Here is a 20,363-nt window from a genome sequence, read left to right as displayed (position 1 = left end):
GCTTGATGCCTACCTGGCTGAAGTCATTTGAGCCCAGTTTTATTCCTGCCCAGGCAGGGGATCGGACTTGGAAGATCTACAAGGTCCCTTCTGACCCTACTTCTATGATTCTATGATTTGTCTACACTGAACCCCATCCTATTCTCATCTGCCCACTTTTGTAGACTGTCTAAATCTAGTTGCAGCCTCTCTCTTCCTTCAAGTGTGTCCACCTCACCCCACAACTTAGTGTCATCAGCAAACTTGGACAGCGTGCTTTCCACCCCCTCGTCCAAGTCGCTGATGAAGAAGTTAAACAGTGCGGGCCCAAGGACCAAGCCCTGGGGTACCCCACTGCTCACATCACGCCAGTTTGAGTACAATCCGTCCATCACTACCCTCTGGGTACGTCCCATCAACCAATTTTTTACTCATTCAATTGTGTAGGCATCAATATCACAGTCGCTTAATTTATTGATGAGGATGGGGTGATAGACAGTGACAAAGGCTTTTTTAAAGTCTAGAAAGACTATATTCACAACAACACCATCATCCAAGGATTTAATTCCTTGGTCATAAAAGGCAATCAGGTTGGTCAGGCAGGACCTGCCTTTGATGAACCCATGCTCACTGCCCCTGAGCATGATCTCCCCTGCTGGCCCCACACAGAAGCGCTCCTTGAGGATTTTCTCCAAGATCTTCCCAAGCACTCAGATGAGGCTTACTGGCCTATAGTTACTTGGGTCCTCCTTCCTCCCCTTCTTGAAAATTGGGACCACATTAGCTAGTTTCCAATCCTTTGGCACCTGGCCAGATGACCATGAATGCTCATACAGCCAGGCCAAGGGCTCCGCGATAACCCCGACCAGCTCCCTCAACACCCTCGAGTGGAGGACATCTGGATCTGCAGATTTAAAAATGTCTAGCCCTTCCAGAAGATTCCCAACTACATCTGCACTGTCCGAAGGCCTGACAGAGCTATCCCCGAGATTGTCCCTACCTCTGGTAGGAGGGATGTCCTGGTCCCTGTTCAAGAAAACAGAGGCAAAGAAACTGTTATAAATATCAGCTCTCTCATCTGGTGTAGTCACAAGATTACCATTTGAGTCTTGCAGGGGCCCTACATTGCCTGGTGCCCTCTTCTTGCTCCCAATGTACCCAAAAAAGTACTTTCTGTTGCCCTTAATCCTGGATGATAGCCTGAGTTCCATCTCTGTCTTGGACTTCCTAATAGCCATCCTACACTCACGGGTAGAGGAGGAGTACTCCTCCTTGGTGATAGCTCCTCCCTTCCACTGGTTGTACGCCCCCCTTTTAGTCCTCAGGCATTCCTGAATGCCCTTGCTTAGCCAAGGGGGTTTCTGAGCACTCTTACCCCCCTTCTCTCAGGGACTGTTGCCCTTTGGGCTTGGAGGATCATTCCCTTAAGGTACAACCATCCCTCGTGGACTCCCATCTCCTCCACCTTCTGGGCACTCAGTGCCTCCCCCACTTATCTCCAAAGCTCATTGAAGTTGGCCCTTCTGAAGTCAAGGGCTTTAGTCTTGTTGTAAGCCCCTGACACCCTGCGCTGGATAGTGAATTCCAGCAGGTGATGATTGCTATTGCCCAGATGGTCAAGGACCTGCAGTCCCCTCACCAGGTCATCCCCAGTGGCCAGGACCAGGTCCAGCAAGGCATTACCCCTAGTGGGGCTGTGCACCTCCTGGGTAAGGTGAAGGTCCTGTAATACAGCCAGGAACCTATGCGAGCGGTCAGACCTGGTTTTCTGCTCCTCCCAGCAAGTCTCTGGGTAGTTTAGGTCACCCATGACAATAACATCCCTTGACCTAACCGCCTCCATAAGCTGACCGGAGAAGTCCCGGTCCAGCTCTTCCCCCTGGTTGGGTGGTCTTTGCTATGGTTTCTTTCCCTGCAAAGTTAGCCAAAGTGTGAACTTTGCTGTAAGGGCAAAAGACAGGGTAGATTTGCATCATATAGACTAACTAAATCAAAGATTCATAAGCATCAGCTTGTTTCATTAGGTGTTAGCAAGGGACTGATTTAGTTGGTCTGTAAAATGCAAATTTACCCTTCCTTCTGCCTGAGTTCACACTAACACTAATTACCTCTCTCTGCTGTAAAACCATACTAACCCACATTACTGTCTCCCTATGAAATTGGCAGAAGGCAGGGTGGGGTGGCACCTCTGAGACCATCTTGTTCATAAATTTATAAGTGCAGGTTTTATAGGCGACTGCCTAGTTTGTCAGATGCTGTATGAATGGACTTGCAGAGCGCAGGCATACTAAACAGAAAGGAATGAAGTAACTTAAATACAAAGGATATGGAAAAGGGGAGAGGAGACTGCTGAGAGAGGCAAAGGTAGGTTTAAGGATCAAAGAAATAAACAAAGCAGTTAACCCACTGAGGGACATAATGGCTATAAAACAGGGGTGGGCAAAATCCAGCTTGCAGGCCTGGCCCATGTGCCATCCAGCCTGAGGCACATCCTGCTGCTCCTGGGCATGCAGCAGGGCTGGGGCAGCTGTGCAGCCGGATTCCATTTCCCAGCATCCCCAGTGCCAGCCCCGGGCCCCATGGAGACTGGCCAGGACCCACATGGGCAGGGCCCAAGCCCTAGGCTAAGCACATGGTGCCAGTGGCCAGGAAAAAACTGCTGCGGGGGGTGGGGGGAGGGAGGAAGGCATGCATGCTGACCTGGCTTGCAACAACTCCTGTGTGGCCTGCGGACCCAAATAATTGCCCACCCCTGATATAAAAGCGAATTCAGGTAATGTAGTAAAAAAACAGTGGCATATGGGAATAGAAGAGAGACAACACCTAGAAACCCCCTCTGTGATAGTACCAATGCCAGAGACAATGGAGCTTCCTGTGGTGCTAGGTTTGTGGATCTTGGGTAATAAATAACAGGTGCCTAGCCTTGGTTCCTGGAGTGTGGGATCATAAATTCTCTTCTGTTTTCCAGAGATAGTGTTTTAAGAGGTTCTGTAGTTCCCTCTTGTACTGGTCAAGTTTCCTCTGGTATTGTTCATAAGATCCAAAGTCAAGTGCTGCGCTGGAAAGTTGTCTCTCTGCTTCCTGCATGCATGCTTTTTTTGTCCATGCTAACTTCCTCCCTTCTCCCTCATCACCCTGTTGTGTGATAATGATATACTGGAGCATATTCTAAAGAAAGCTATTTGCAAGCATCTGGAGGAGGAAAGGCTGATCTCAAACAGCCAATATGAATTTACAAAGAACAAATCGCGTCAAACAAATCTGATCTCCTTTGATAGATGGATGGATAAAGGGGATGCTGTGGATACAGTGTATCTGGACTTCAGCAAGTCTTCTGACAATGTCCCGCATAACCTTCTAAAAAATTGGAGAAATATGGGGTGGACAAAATTACTACACAGTGGATAGACAACTGGCTTAATAGCTGCAAGCAACATGTAATTACTAATAGCTCTATGTCAGAATGGCAGGAAGTTTCAAGTGGCGCCCCACAGGGGTCTGTCCTAGACTCAGTGCAGTTCATCATATTTATTAATGATTTGGATGTTGGCAGAGCATTTTTATTCCTCTCTGCTGGACTCTTTCCAATCTGTTCATTCTTTCAATGAACTAGGGTGCATCCCATCTTGCCCTGCCAACTTGAAAGCATGTAGCTTCTCTAAGTAACCTCTAACTCATTCTTCTACTAATCCTGGAGTGTTTGTACACATGACAACATTGGCTGTTCAAGTGGCTTAATTGCCCTTTTGCATCATTTTAATGGTGTCAGTATTTGCACCTGTGGAGGTGTATTTCAGTTTAATTTTGTGACAATGTACATATGCAATGGGGTATTTCACTTTAAATGACCTTATTACATAGCAAGATAAAACCTATCTGATGTATTTTAGTTTGCTACCTAACAAATCGTGACAGTGCACGGAGCACTAGAAGCCCAGACGTGCTTGGGGAAGCTCAGGCTTAGTGGGCTTCCAGCACCCTGTGCACCATTCCGACTGCCTTCTCCCCCTGCCAGCACACCCATCCGCCCTCCTGCCACCTTACTGCACTACCCCAGGAGCAACCCAGCCTGTTCCTGGTCGGTCCCAGGTGGCAGGAAGGTAGCAGGAACAGTGCACAGGGTGCTGGAGCCTACTTGCCTCTCCTGTGGCCAGGGGGCAAGCTGCCAACAGGCTGAGCAGCCCCTGAGCTGCAGGGGACCCTGGACCTCCACAGTGGTGGCACTCTGCAGGTGGCACCAACCTGCTAGCACCCTGCCTGGGCAGTCCTAGGGGGGGCGCCGCTGGAGGAGGGAAGGACCAGGGCCCCCTGCAGCTCAGGGACCACTTAGCCTGCTTGCAACTCACCCCCCCAAGCATGGGAAATTCAGGTAGGCTCTGGAAAAAGAAAAAGAATTGGGCCCCTCACCACTTTTTTTTTCCTCCCGCCTGCCTCCATCTCCTGCAGCCAGGGGATGAACTGCCAGCAGGCCAAGCAGTCACTGAGCTGTGGGGGCCCTGGTTCTTCCCTCCACAACAGCAACACCCCCTGGAACCACCCAGGTGGGCTGCTAATGGGCAGGTGCTGCCCAGGGGGTCCTACCACCATAGAGGGAAGAAGCAGGGCCCCCCGCAGCTCAGGGCCTGCCAGCAGCTCGCACCCAGTGGCAGGAAAGATAAGCAGGCTCTGGGAGGAAAAAAAAAAAAAAAAATAAAATAAAGGATCAGACCCCTCACTACTTTTTTTTCTGCCCTCGTGGAGCCTGCCTGCAGTAGTGGGGTGAGAAGAGGGGGTGGGGGCATCACTGTGATGTGACTGAAGCCCCTAAATTGAAATGGTGGGTTTTTAATTGACAACAAAAAACCTACCAATTAAAATCCCACTATTTCAATTTAGGGAGAACTAAACCTCCTTTCACATGTACAAGTACCCCAGACTGTTGTTCTCATGTGCAGGTCCAGAGTGAAGCTGTGACCCTCAGGCGCAGTCCTTCCTCCTGTACTGCGTAGAGGTCAGGTCTACAGTGGGTTGACACTCAACATTTTTAAGTCTTGGAAATATTCTCTAGGCCTACTTCATCAGATGCTATAAATGGACTTTCAGTCTAAGACTATCACCTACAAAAGCTTATGCCTATCTGAATAAATTAGTCTCTAAGGTGCCACCCTGCTGTGTCTTCTGCCTGACTTCAGACTAACATGGCTAACTACCTCCCTGTACTCCTATAAATCTGGGAATATTCCAGGTTCTTTGCGCTAAGGCACACTAGGATTCGTTCCCAGCCAACTGTGGGAGAACTTTTCAAAATTTTCCTCAGGATGAATTATTAAAAGGCACTGAAGAACCATCAGTACTTAAATGATTTATTCTGAATCCTGACCATTTTAGCTTGCATCCCAGTAGGCAAGCCAGTTGTAACTTAAGCAAGCAGTTAACAAGATAAATTTTATTCTCTTTGTTACAATAAAGCAGTTAGTTTTAAATGCAAAGCACGCTTTGGTAAAATTTTCCCCCTTCTGTATTCTATGAAGTGAGATTTTTTTTTTTAAACTGAAAACATTTTTAAATGCTGCTTTTATTTTAAAATTAATTCCAATTTCCATCCAAAATTTTGAAAACACAAAAAAATATATTTAGAAAAGGGGGGGGGGAAGAGAGAGAGAGAGAGAGAGAGAGACTTCATTCTCTTTTTTATTCCCTTATTAAAAATTATATTCCTGTGTACAAAATATCTTGCGGGTTGAGGATTTATTTTCCTGGCCTGTTATAGCCATGTGAATCTGAATGAGAAAATATAACAGTCTTTGCTAAAATCTCTCGTATACCTACACACCATGAACTAGGATTTCATTTCTGTGATGGCAAGAACTGTTCTAAGCCACACAGGAAAAGTTAATATGCATATAGGATGTCTGCTCCTAACAATCACACCAACACCTTCCTATCTGAGGTTTCTAGGCTTTAAATCAACTCTGAATAAAAGAACTAAAATCAAATCTGGAACTGTAAGTTAAAATGTACAGCAGTAGAATTTGTATGATAGTCTTTAAATTGTCCCAAACATCTGCAATTATATTTGATTAAAAAAAAAAAAAAAAAAGCAAAGCTGGTTTAACAGGATTTACTGAAAACCACTAGAAAAAACAGTAAGGTATGGAAACAAGAGCAATTTACTGCAAGGTAAGTTGGGGTGGGAACTTGATACAGACCAGCTGGTGCACTAAGCTCTTATCCCACAAGGGATTCAGCCCAGTTCCCGGCTACAGGAAAGCTCACAGTGCAGGCTTTACTTCCCTGCCCAGGCTGGGAGCCAGGCTGATTACTTGGCCATGCCTCCTCCTTGGTTCCTGGGCTGGCTGAGGAGGGAGTGGGGGGAGAAATGGCCCCCAATGAGGGCTCCCCACTGCACCTCGCACAGCCCAGCAGGGAGTCCAGAGTTGGGCAGCAGGTCCATTCCCACCCCTACTCCCTCCTCAGCCAGCCTGCTGGTCAAGGAGGGGGCATGGCCAGGTGATTGGCTCAGCTCATGGCTCCAGGTATGAAGGGAAAAGGAGAAATGCCCCACTGAGGTTTCCTCTTTCCCCTGACACTGGTGAGACCCCAGCTGGGGGTCCAGTGCCAGGCAGAGGGGAGGGTTTCCACCCAGACTGAGGAGGGGGCATGGTTAGGGGGACTGGCTCTGGGAAGAGAGGAAGAAGCACTTTGCTGGGGGCTTCTCCCCCTTCCCTCTGTGTGTGGGAGACCCTGGCTGAGGGTCCAGTGTGTGCTGGGGGGGATTTCCCCCCAGGCAACCTCTTCATCTGGACTGGACTGGACTGGACTGAGGAGGCAGAGTGGAGCTAGGGGCACCAGCTCTGGGCACAGGGAGAGGAGGGAAAAACACCCACCAGGGGCTTCCCTCCTCCCCCCCTTCCCCAGCGCTGGAGACACCCCAGCTGGGGGTTTGGTTGGGGAGTCCCCCCCATGCCCCATCCTCAGCTGACTGGTGGATAAAGAGGAGGTGTGGCTGGGAATATCACTCATCTCCCAGCTCTGCACTGCCCAGAAGGCTGGGAAGTGCATTTTAGCACCCCTGGCTCCAGGTACGGGCCACTGCAGGGGTTTGGCTGCCTTTCACTTTTGAAAAGTGAACATCAGTTCACTTTTTTATTGGCTCAATCTAAGTAGTTTACAGAAACTTGCAAGGATTGAATCAATTGAGGTGGTCCAGTCATCCACCCAGGCGATCTTCAAAAAGCATCTTGATGCTCATCTTGCTGAGGTCATCTGATCCCAGCAGTCTTTCCTGCTCAAGTGCAGGGTGGGGCTGGACCCAATGATCTGTAAGGTCCCTTCCAGCCACTAACAACTATGAAATTATGAATTCAACCTCAGGCTTTTTGACTGTCTGTATTTAGCCATATAGTGCCATACTTGGATCATCCTTTTTCCGTAACTCAACTCCTGTACAATTTGAAAGTATTTTCAGATAATGAGAAGGTGGTTGCATGAATTTATCCACAACTGTCACTCTGGTCAATTACTTTGTTGTACTACTTTCAGAATCTGTTAGATTTTGACATTTGGGCTGGTTTCTTGTTAAGAGCCACAAATAAACTCCTGTCTTTTCTTGCCATTACTACTTCATCTGGCACACTTCTAGTCCCTGACCAAACATGCCTAAAACGAAAAAAGTAATGGTTAAAGCAAGACAAGTTATCCTATTTGTTTCTTTTTATTATGCTGAGGGGCAGTTCTTACAAAATTCCAAAAAGGGGGTTTTAACCACAGGATTCTGAATAGACTGCATTTTTTCTGAACTTTTCATTAAGGTGTGGTTCATCCTTTTCATAATACAAGACAGGCTAAAAAGTGCAACAAGGATGTACAATACAGGGCCAGTGATACCCTATCTTCCTTGAGGGCTAAGGAATGGGAGAGAGAGAATACCATAGTTTTGTTAATGCATAAGCAATTATTAGGAGGGCTATCACAGGAATATGTTGACTCTACCTTTCTTAGTACTCTTTAAAAAAAAAAAAAAGTGTTGCCTCTTTGTTAAGCCTAGCACAGATTCTTACTATCTGAAGCTGATGCTAGTGCGACTATGCATGTATGGACCTCAAGAATCATTATATGCTGAATGTACTGCTACTTTAAATTTGAGCTCATCTTCATCTCAGAAAGCTGTCCAAACAATCTTTACAGCACGTCTTTCATTTCCCAAATCCACTGTGAGCTTCCCTGCAGATCCACAATTCTGCAACATGTTGCCAAAGCTGCTGTCCTCCACTGCTACAGTCATCCCCATTTTGCACTTTGAAAATGTAATAGCTTGTTATAATCAAATACAGTTTCTCTTTCAAGTGACAAACCTCATAGCAGCAGGGCACTGGCAGCCATTATCCCCATTTTTTCTGTGGCAAATTAGGGCTCCTATAGACTTGCAGTAAGGCTGCTTTGATGTGCTGTAAATCTAGCATGTCAGAGCAGACTCAATTAACTGGGTCTGCTGGAGTGTGGAAATTGATGTGCTCCAGCAGCTTCCAGCATCACACGTATCAGTGCCCCCATGCTGAAAAATGGTCGTGAGGGGCTTAAAACTAAAACTTGTTCAATAAGCTTTAGTTCAAAGCATCCCACTGCCATTTTTCAGTGCAGGAACCCTAATACCCATTGTGATTGGGTGCTTTTAATTAGTGCAGCTGAATAATGAAAGTGTCTCCCTCGACTGCCCCCACCTCCTAGAGCACATCTATAAATGCCCTTAGGGTGTCATATTTGTATGTTTTATTTAGGGTCATGTTGTATGAAGAAAATATGGTAATAAATACTGCTATGCTAAACTGCAACTTGCAAGCTTCAAGTCTGTAGAAAGTTACAGGCTCTGAAGCACTGAGAATGACCAATCACAGGAGGGGCTCTCCTACAGAGACATAGCAGGGCGACTGCACCTTGGGCAGCAACAGTGCATTAGGTAGTGGATGTTATAGCTGTGCCTCCCTCCTAACCATCCTACCCGCTACGTGCATAGCCAAGACTTCTGCCCTGGTTACTATACCCCCACCCCCAAATGTGCTGTTCTCCTGGGACATTTATACACATGCTCCAGTACATGGGGGTGCTTTAATTAGAGCTGCTCCATGAGCCACTCTAATTAAAGTGCCTGGAGCATCATGTGTATCATCGTTCCCATGCTGAAAAATGGTGGTGGGGGTGCTTTAACTAAAGATCACAGAATAAACTTTAAAGCACCCCCAGTGCCATTTTTCAGCATGGGGTCGCCGACACACTGGAGTCCGCTGGAGCACAGTAATTACCACACTACAGAAGATTAAGCGAGTCTGCTCCAACACACTAATTGGAGTGTGCAATTACAGTGCGTTGGAACAGCCTCAATGTACATGTATAGGCACCCATAGTTCCCATTCCTTTATGCCAAAGAGCCTTATGGCAAAGAACAGTAAGATTCTGTTTCTGCTTCTTGAAACATTTGGAAAACTCTGGGTGCTAATTTGGAGAGACTCAGGAGAGAACTACATTCAAAAGTAAAACATTCACGTACTACTTTAACAAACTTGGCAGACAACTATTGATTTATGTTCAGAATATGAATGACAGTTTAATTACCATCTGCAAATCTGCTTCTCTGAACTGTGAAGATGACTAATCATTGGTCCACAATATCTACACATACTCATGACAGGAGATCCAGAGAAAAAGCAACAGTTATTTGCAATGTGAATAAGATGACAGTATAATTGATAAAGACATTGCACTACTAGCTTTAATTCTTTTTTCATATCTGTATCACAGAGGACAACAGACTGATTTAATGTTAAGTTTAAACAAAGCAATTGATCATATCTTTATTTCCCATCTTACTTTAAAGTTTTGGTTTTTGTTATCAAGTGCAGCATTTTCCTCTAAATGCATTTCTTATTGCACGCTTGTTAAATCTGATTTAACCACTTTAACCTAACATGCATAGATACATGTTTTTTCTGTTAAAAGCCCGTTATATTTTCTAGACAAGTAAAAAAATGAAAGCACTTCAGCCACGTAATTTTTTTCCCTGCAAGAGCATGGGATTGTACAATAAGATGTGTAAACAGAACTAGTTTCATAAATCTAAGGGAACAAAAAGGAACTCCAGTTACAATTATTAAAAAACCAAAATAAACCATGAGATTATTTTACTAAATATACACTTACCTTGAACCTGAAGAACAATGAACAGATAGGCTCCTAGTAATCTGACATAAGCCTTCAGGCGAGTCATTGTTCAGTTTGAAACTTTCCTGTGTACTGTCACCTGTAGCAACTGGCCCTGCTGCTTGACAAATTTTAAGGTTGATTGGTTCAGAGAAGCCTCATATAAGCTTTAGTAGCTAAATGATTTAGTAGCTAATGATGATTTAATAATTATTCCAACTTGCCTCCTGAAATATATAATGAAAGTAAGATGTTAAGTAGTTGCTCAAAATTCTTCCACATTTGAAAGAAGGAAAAAAGGAGAATATTTTAAATGGATCAAATATAACTGTCCTACTGAAAATTAACTGCATACATTTATCGGGGAAAAAAATCACTAAGATTAAGCCACTTTACAGAATACTATAATTATAATGAAGCCACAATTTCAGTATGAATACTAACAACAAGATATTTTTGAGTGCACCTTAGGCTCAAAATCATATTTAGAATTTTTACCAAGATCATAAGATATAATGCTACACCCTACTGTGCAAACATTGTCTTAGGAATGTGTTGTTTTACCACTGAAGAGATTCAATCCATTTAAAAACTGTTAGCCTCTATACTCCTAGCAACGTATTACTACTATATTACTAAAAATGGTTACTAGTAAGTGAGCTCTTTAGTTATGCCTCTTATGTAACAGAAACATTACACTCAGATACCACACTTTAGCAAATGCTTGTAGAATAGCAAACACCTAAATGAAAATAATACTGCATGGAAGTTTAATTAATTACTTATTTTTACCATTATAGCCACTTAAGATATGTGAGCTGTACAAAACTATTAAAGTTATTTTTAAAAATGTAGCTGATCTCATTTTACATTCAGGCTCCAAGAAATCAGATAGAGAAGACAGTGGAACCTCTTCCTCTCTTCCCCCACTATAGCCTATTCTTGTTTTTTGAGAGTCAGTAGGGTCAAGCATTTGCTGAAAAAGATAATGTATTCCAGCAGACAGCAATGCAATAAATTATTAATAATAACTTTTGCACCACCTCAGAACATTAATTTGTTCTTGGATTCTCATTTGGGCAGACAATAAGCCACCACTGAGAAATCATGCCAACTCATGGGAATGCAACCGACTACAAAGTTAAAATATTTATCTGCTTAGTCACTAAATGAAAAAATAGATAAGACAGTTAAACTAAAAAATTCACAATTCCAGGTCCCTAGCTGGCAGATATTCTACTTGCTTTAAGTCAAATTGTTTTGTTCTCTTGCTTGTTCTCCCGTTTATAAGTTATTTTGCTCTGTTACTGTAAGCTGCCCTGAGCCTTTGTTGAGAAGAGCAGCATAAAAATTGAATACATACATGCATAAATACAATGGCTGCATTAAGTGTAGCACTTGTAGTCACTTTTTCCATAATTAAGTTTTTACTGTGATTAATAAAGCAAGCATAATTAGGCCTCAAAGGACTAAAAAGCAACTTGAACACCTAAATAGTTAATAGAGACGAAGAAGATTTTGTACTGAGATGAACAGAGCACTGATTTTGCCTTTCTCTGGCCTCTTGTTTCAGTGGGCTTGACCCCCATGACCTCTGTCAGCCTGGCGCTATTCCTGAATGCAAAAACTTGCATTTGTTCAAGGATATGCTGCAATTACTGTTGGTGGCCGCTTCCACCATAAATAACTCAATCTGTCTGTTGGTAGACCCAAGAACTTTTAATTTTAATTAGTGATTCAGAGGCATTTAACATGGAGGTAAATTACTGGCAGAGTAGGGAGGCGTCTGTCACTTTCAATTTGTATAGGTAGAGGGCATGGAGCCTTTGACCTGTGGCCTACTTTTCACACATCTGTGACTTCTTAGTAATGAAGTAACAAAGAAATTTCATCACTGCAAGATGCAGACAGAACTGATGCAAAGAGACACTATATCTGGATACAGAACTTTAAAGCCATAGAACTGGGACAGTTCTAACCGCAATGTACAATGAAGTAATTCTACTCGCATTATTATGGCAGAATAGGAAAAAAGAATTGAAATAAAACCACGATAGAAGCATTGATTTTTACAACCTTTTCAGTAATACACTAGGCAAACAGTCTGAAAAAGTAAATGCAACATACTTTTTCTTACATCTTACATCTTTCCTTCAGAAAAAGCTTTAAGCAGTGTCCAAACAATAAAATAACCAAACCATTCTAAAGCAATTGGTTGTAAATGAAAAAATAATAATGCCAAAGTCTGGTATGGAAGCAGCTTTATAGTTAGGAAACATCAATACAGTAATATTAAATAATGAATGTCATCACCTTTTCTTTATTAACCTTTTATAAGGAGGAAAAGTCTAGAAACTTAAATTATTAATAAAATACTTGAAATTAGAAAGGATAAGCTGAGTTTGTATTCAGTGCAAGAGTAAGGAAAGCCTTCAATGAAATGACTTGGTCAGCAGCTCTGATAACCTGATATATGCCTGTTTTCCTTGTTTCATAAATAAAAATGCTTATTTTTAAAATGTATTTCTTGTTTAAGTTTTCAGGAAATAACAAGTACAACAGAATCTCGCCATCTTGCTCTCTGTTAAGTTGTGATATTAACTACACAAAAACTGGTGATCTCACTTCATGGCCCAAAAATTTAATACACGAGTGTTCTGGTGAAGTCTCGTAATAAATACGTGTTTCATCCACTAGTGTGCTATGAAGTAAACTAAAACTTAACAGTCACAAAGAAATGAATTAGGTCATTTTATGTGATGCATTCCCCCTGTTCATAAAAACCTCAAATGCTCTCAGGAGGGCTTCGTATGGAAAATGTGCATTCTTTTAGCAGGATCAGGGCCATTTTACGCAGTTTCATTTACAAGGCAATGTGCAAACATAACCTCAAAACGGATCTCCCAAATCTTTGCGGAAATTAGAGAGCTTTTAACACAGAGTTAAAAGCAGCTTCAGAATGCTGTTATACCTGGGTGCTACTAATTTTATCTCCACACTGAGAATCAGTCATATATATCTAGATAGCTATATCTATTTAAATATCTATATCGATATAGATGATTTATTAAATAATCTCTAGCATATATATATGCAAGGGACTACGGACAGGCATTCAAAAAGTTGAAGCCTGAATTGATGCAATCTTTAGAGGTTAGAGTAACCTGCAAAGACTGATCCGATTTGCAAGTGACTAGACATTCACTTTTGATTCTGGAAATGCAGGCACATGCCTGCAGAGGCTCAGGCTAGAAGCTGGAGGTGCTAGAGCAGCCCTCCCTTCCCCATGACAGCAACCACAAGGCCAGAGGGAAGCTGACCTGGGGGGCATGGCCAGGCCCTGGCAGGCTGCTAAGTATGATTGCGGAGGGGTTTAAAACCCCACCCTGGCCTGTAGGGACCCTCACCTGGAGGGGAGAAGCAGCGGGGGGGGAGATTAAACTCACCTGTCTCCAGGCAGGCATGGGACTCCAGCTGGGGTCTGCCCACCTTTCCCCCAGTCCTGCTTGGGGAGCTGGGAGCCTGGCCAGAGCTGGCCAGCATGGCCCTGCTACCCATCCAGGGCTGGGGCTGGGGCTGTGGGGTTGAGTCAAGCTGACCTGTGTGTGCTGCTGAGGGCGGATGCGGAGGGGCCAGCCTGGGTTGGGCTGCCAGGGCCAGGCCTTTCCCAATTTGGCTGGGGCTGCTTTACCAGATTGCTCCCAGCTCCCAGGCCAGATATAAAAAAATTATCTTTTACTAATAAGAATTTCTGATAAATCTTAGAAACTTATTAGCTAGAAATGACTTAGAAGGGGAAGAACCTGGGTATACTAATTGATCACGAGTTATGAATGTGATGCAGCTACAAAAACAAATGTGACCATATGATGCATCAATCTAGATACTTCCTATGGAGACAGGGTAGCACTAATGTCAATGCACAAAGCACTAGGTTAGACTTCATCTGGCATTCTGTGTATAGTTCTTGTTATGCATGTTCAAGAAACATGATTTGAAACTGGACAAAGTGCAAAGAAGGGCTACTAGGTTGATCAGAAGGGCTATTAGGATGATTCAGAAAGCCAATCACATGAAAGGAGACTCAAAGAGCTTAGCTTATTTAGTCTAGCAAAACAAAGGCTGACAGGAAATATGATTGTGCATTATACACTGGGGTTGATAAACACCATTAAGAAGAAGCGCTATGTAAGCTAAAGGACAATGATGGCACAGGTACTGGCCACAATTAAAATTAAGTCTGCTTTCTAACCATTGTGAATGAGAGTGAAGTTCTGGAACAGCCTTCCAAATGGGAACAAAGGTCATTAGTAGCAGATGAAGCTTCACTAATTTGTGACAGGTATTATGTCAGGGCACTGGACTTGACCCAGGGGAGAGAAGGCCAAGCTTTTTGGCAGGTGTGGTACAAATTAGCCCCTCACTCTTGAGTACTACTCTGATCCCTTACCCTTGCCTCTGCCCAATCTGATGCTCTGCTTTCTGCTCCCAGCCCTCTGCTCCTCGTCTACTCTACTTTTGGCTCCCTGCCGTATCTGCCACTGTGCTGCATGTCCTCTTCCTGATCTGCCACGTGCCACATGCAGAGGTTGTCCTGCCACTTGCAGAACACAGGTTGCAAGCTGGCCATTCCTGGCCCAAGGGATTCCTACTAGGACTTCATGTAATATAATTAAAAGGGACACAAGTTCAAAATCTAATCACAATGACAACTGTTTGTAAATAGTTTCAAATTCTGAACCTGCAGACTTCCCTGGTCAAATTTAATCATTTTATATCCATCGCTTTTTCCTGGAGAACCTTTTCTTTTCTCCGAGAGAGAATTCCACACAAAGAAGCAAAAGCTAACTATACTTAAGTGCTGACAAATTATCACACAATACAAGGTAATTCCCAACCCATCAGATTTAAGTGCACTGCATTATTTTATTGTATTATGAATAATGAAACTAACACATCATTACAATTCAGAAGCCAGACAATATACCTGGGCCAGATTCATAGGTGATATAAACCAGTTTAGCTCCACTGAGATAATGCAGCCAACATAAATGTTTAGAAAGAACATAATCAATTTATCCTTATTAATTTTTAAAACACATTCTGTCCTGTACTAATTCATGTAACCTGAATGGGTTTTGCTAGTCCAATCATAAGCAATTTATTATGACAGCACAATTAAGTTCTAAAACTTAAAATGCGACAGAAATGCACATTTCAGTGCTCTGTGACAAAGCATGTCAAATTTTATAGAAGTTTTAATCCAAAGTGCATTTGTGTACATCGTATCCTGTCAGGTGCAGAACAGGAAATAAAAGAAAAAAAAGTTTGGAGAATGTTTATAAATAACAGTAGTTCGCTTTGTAATGGGGTAACTCAACCCTGCTGTTACTGCAATAGTGTTTCTGTTCATATGGAAGTTAGTAGCAATTTTGCTTCCTGAAACAAAGTCATAATCAATAGAACATATCTCAGGGGTGGGCAATTATTTTGGGCGGAGGGCTGCTTTCCCAGTTTTGGCAAGCTGTTGAGGGCTGCATGGGTAGCCCTGCCCCTTGACAGGTGCCCCGCCCCCTGGTCACCATCTTGGGACCAATGTCTCAGGGCCAGTGCCGATGGGGCTGAGAGCAGGGGGCAGACTGGCAGGGGTCTGTGGAGCAGGTCTGGGCTGCACCACCAGGGAGAGGGGGGAGCTGGCCCAGTTCCATAGAGCCCCTGCCAGCCGGGACCCTGTACTCCTGCTGCCCTGCTGTGGGCCTTGCTGGCGCTGGCCCCAGGACACCAGTGTGGGGCCCCATGCACCTGTTCACTCCCAGTGCCCCCCCAGCCCCGCAGTACAGGTGAGAGGCAGCACACAGCCCTGATCCCCTGCTCGCCAGCAGAGAAGCAGCTGGTGCTGAGCATAGGAAAAAGTGCTGCCCTCCCTCCCCCTTGGCCTGAGCTCCCTGCTGCAGCCACTCGCAGCCCACGCAGAGCTGTCCTGAGCAGGCACAGGTGAGGGCTGGGGTGGAGAGGCAGCAGATTTTTGCAGCTGGCCCAGGTTCTGGGTAGCTGCTGACAGCTACAGAGCCTGGGCTGGGGGGCAGGGGCAGCAGGGCATCCTGCCATGTACCCCCTGCCCTCATTTTGTTTTGAGCAGGCAGGGGCAGCCCCACCCAGGCTGCAAGCAGCTGCAGCAGGGAGCTCTGGCCACAGGGTGGGCAAGGGGCCGCTTTTCCCAGTGCTCCACACCAACTCCTTCCCTGCCCTTCCCCTCACCCTTACCTGAGGTTCCGGCACAGGGCAACCATGTGGTTCCAGGCCAGAAGCCCCTGCTGGGGGTTCCAGCTGGGGCGCCGGGGTCGGGCAGGCCCTGCTGTTGCGGCAGCCCACTGGGCTTTCCCTGCGTCCTACTGCCCTTGGTTTCTGTCATTTTTGACAGGAACCAAAGACAGAGAAATATTCATTTTCAAAAATTTTTAGGGGCCCCACAAGTTGGATAGAATGGCCTCATGGGCCGTATTTTGCCCGCCCCTGCCAAATCTGAAGGGGAAGAGATAACTGTCAAGTTTCTTTCAAATTTTTTGCTGAATTCTCATCAATAGGATTATTCCTCCATTTGTAAAGTGGTAAACATTTCTCTCCCCACCCCCCAATTAGGAGAGAGCTGGCTGTCACAGTTATTAATGATGAAGAAATTACAGTATAGCCATTTTTTTTTTTACCATTCTCACTTTACTCCGTGATGCCCATCTCCCTGTTACTCAGGAATTCTCATTAATTTTTACAGAATTTCTCCAAAATTTTAAAGTACTGAAATTCTGATAATTATTTTCACAGTGCTATCAGATGTTTACACATATACTATGCTACAGACATCACACATTTTCTAATTTAATGACCCTCATTCACCATTTGACTTTTATTCATCTTGACTCATGATTTTCCTCTATTTAACTCTCTTATTGGTTGCCACTGGGGCAGCATCTTTTACTAAGTGGGACAATAGATGGGGTAACTCAACCCTGCTGTTATTGCAATAGTATTTCTGTTCAAATTGAAGTTAATAACAATTACTAACTTGACACCCTTGCTCCTTCCCAACAGAACTGACATCAATTCCTTCTATTATTATCCAGCAAGGTATATGTATCCCAGATAACTTGGGTATATACTCTCCTTCCCCAATTGAAGGGGATTGTTAGCTGGCAGGTGTGCTGTGGGGTGGGAACGGCCGACCATTCAGTTTCCCTCTGTCCCTATAGAACCAGGCCAGGACAGTCAGGGGACTTACCTATATACACATTTATAGTGTATATAGTTAAGGGTGATGATTTTGTGGTCAAGGAGCTCCTGCAGATGCTGCCGGACCTCCTCCATCTCAGCCAGTGGTATGCAATGTGATCTTTCATGAAAGGGTCTGGGATCGCTAAGGCATATCTGATGCTCAACTCCTTTTACCTACATCCCAGTCATGCAGGGAAAATACATTGGCCCCATCCTGGAGTTTTTTCTGTAATTGGACCTTCCATTCCTCAGGTGTGGAGGAATCCCCAAAGAAAAAAACAGTTAGGATCTATGTGCAGGGCACTGTCCTTTTTTTCCAGATTCACCACGTCTGCTTCCCATACAGTGGCCACTTTTTGCCCCGGGTGCACAACTACATCTCTTAGGGAAGGATTTACCACCACTACAGTGACTTGCTCCCCTTTCAATTCTCGAGCCTCGAATACTCCATTGGGGACTTTCAAAGTTCCCAATCCAGAGAAGGTCTCCACCACAACGGGTCCTAGCTGCTGGGGCTCTCCCCCCTACCTGCATGTAGTGGGTAGGGTCCACTGGCTTTGGGCAGGGATCTTCTGGGGGGCCATCCCAGAGAAATGCAAAGCTCCCAGTATTTGGGGGGGGACTTCCCCCATACACCTTCTCTCCCAGCAGGCATAGGCCTCAGAACATAGAGTGTGCATTAGTAACTGCTCCTGATAGTATGGGCCAGCCTGTTGCCTACAATATCGGGTCAGGACTTGGAATATACTGGATTTGGTCCCAATGAAGAGGGAGGCCCCCTTTATCCAACCTGAGTCCAGGTACATTAGGGCAATGGAATTCACCTCCTTCTCCACCTCAGCCACAGATGCGAGGAACTTGATACGAATTTCTAAGTACCCATGGTAAGGGTATGGGTTCTGGCTAAGCCCAAACAGGCCCAGCCCAGTAAGAGGATGCAACAACATGTGCTGAAGGTGTGGTTTTTTGTTTTGTTTTGTTTTTTTATAGAAGGACTCAAATATTATGGTCACTTGCGATCCACTATCCAGAATGGCCATATACCTTTTGCCATTCACCGCCACTGGGACCTCTGCCCTAGTGCCTGTTAGTTCTTCAGGCAGTGAGTTTGAGACCAGGGCTCGGGAGTCTGGCAGGCTCTGGGGAGGAGCTGACTCCCCTGCTCCACCCATCCCTCATTTCCCGCCCCCCTATCAGGCTTTTAGCCACTGAAAAACTAGGTCCAGGTTGTCCAGCTATGTATACTCTCAGGCCAAGTGCCCATATTCCCCACATTTATAACAGATCCCCAGCATCTTAGTCCCAGCTTTGCTCTTGGCCCAGGGTGGGGCAAAGGCTTGGGTCCAGGGATGCCTCCCTGGAGGAGCCCTGGAGACTGTGGCTGCCCACACTGGCTGAGAGGACTCTTCTTCAACCTCTGAGGGGTACTCTTCTTGTGGGGTCACCGCCGTTACCTGACTAACAGGTCCCTGACGCGAAGAGACTTCTTCATGGACCCACATGGCATCCCACAGGTGAAGGATCTTCTCCTCCTCCCTCATTTCTTTCACTAACTTGCTGAACCCAGGAGGGTTGGTTTTCCGATCAGCCAGATTCAAAACCCTAGTAAGGGCCAGGTTGTATCGGGCCCCTATTTGAACCAGCCGGAGCCTCACATGATCCACCTTGCTCGGGCTAATGGCCCCTTGCGCAACCACTCTTTGCAACACCCACTCCAAGCATAACAAATACGAGGATGCAGCCTCGCCTTTGTGCTGGAACGTGCTAAGCAGTTCATAGTATGCTCCCCCGCCATGGGATGGCTGTCCAAAAACGTCCTGTAGGGTCTGAAGGCACTGCTGTGTGGTGATACCAGGATTCTGGAGCTTAGCAGTCTGGATGACTCCAAAGGCAGGCTCCCTTAGTACATCAAGAAGACGCTGCCGGTTCTTTTCATCTGGTATCTGCCATGTCATCAGAGTTTCCTGTATGTGGGCAGTCCAGGACTCGAACACTTCCTCTCCAGGAGGGACTGCAAGATTTCTTGAGAAGTTCCTCAGTCTTTTATACGCAGCTTGGCCATTTGAAGAATTTACCACTTCCCTGATGACCTGCTGCAAAGCCACAATCCATTCAGAGGTAACACAGGGGGAGGCTGTCGCCATTCCTTCCTCAGCGGATCCTTGCCCATCCTCTCCCCCCAGATTGTTGAGGACTAGCAGGATCCGACATGATTCCCTTTCTGGCTCTCTACAGGGACACACACAGCACCTTACAATATCAAATTACCTGCTAACAGATCCTGGGTGAACCCCCAGAATGTAACCCAGGTAACTCGGGTATATACTCACCTTCTCCAATCGAAGGGGATTGTTAGTTGGCAGGTGTGCTGTGGGGTGGGAACTGCAGACCGCTCAGTTTCCCTCCGTCCCTATAGAACCAGGCCAGGCCAGTCAGCGGACTTAACTATATACACATTTATTTACATTAACTTATCACAAGGGAAAGGAATATGGATACAAACATACGTACAATGTATAAATATATAAGATATCTAAACCAGTAACACAAACAATACCCTCTGGGTAAATGACAGAAAACCTTATACCAGTGCTCCAGATACAAGTAAATCACAGGTAAGTATCTGATCTGAAACAGATAAACCCCAAAGATAAACTCAATCCTGAGGGGAAACCCCAATGCCCTTGAGCCTTTCCCACCCCCTACAAAGAAGCTGGTAACTTTAGGGGGGCCCTCTCAGTGGGACCTCCCCTTTCAGGAGCCCTTAACTAACCAGGGGGCCTCCCCTTTCAGGAGCCCTTAACTAACAGACTCTCCTTCCCTGTGGGAATCCTCTTTTCCCTGCAACTCATGGCTCCCAGGCCTGGACGGTGGTCCTCGTCCTCTGCACCAGGCTGCTTTCTCGCCTACAGTGGGCTTCGGGGTGGGGGGGTGTTGCTGTCCCC

General features: G+C 45.2%; 1 protein-coding gene across 2 annotated transcripts in view; it reads right to left on the bottom strand.

The window, feature by feature from the left end:
* Positions 1–20,363, bottom strand: part of BMPR1A (bone morphogenetic protein receptor type 1A) — a 142,436-nt gene that overhangs the window by 71,433 nt on the left and 50,640 nt on the right. For both annotated transcript variants that reach the window (XR_002094822.1, XM_019502248.1), the window contains exon 2: positions 10,153–10,379. Coding sequence is in view for 1 of the 2 variants with exons in the window: in XM_019502248.1 (XP_019357793.1) it covers positions 10,153–10,219 (67 nt within the window). In the remaining variant the exon portion in view is untranslated. The remainder of the gene's footprint in view (positions 1–10,152; positions 10,380–20,363) is intronic.

This window comes from Gavialis gangeticus, unplaced genomic scaffold, assembly GCF_001723915.1.
Source record: "Gavialis gangeticus isolate Ggan-Ray unplaced genomic scaffold, GavGan_comp1, whole genome shotgun sequence".
Classification (NCBI taxonomy): Eukaryota; Metazoa; Chordata; order Crocodylia; family Gavialidae; genus Gavialis; species Gavialis gangeticus.
This window is presented reverse-complemented; position numbering and strand designations above follow the sequence as displayed.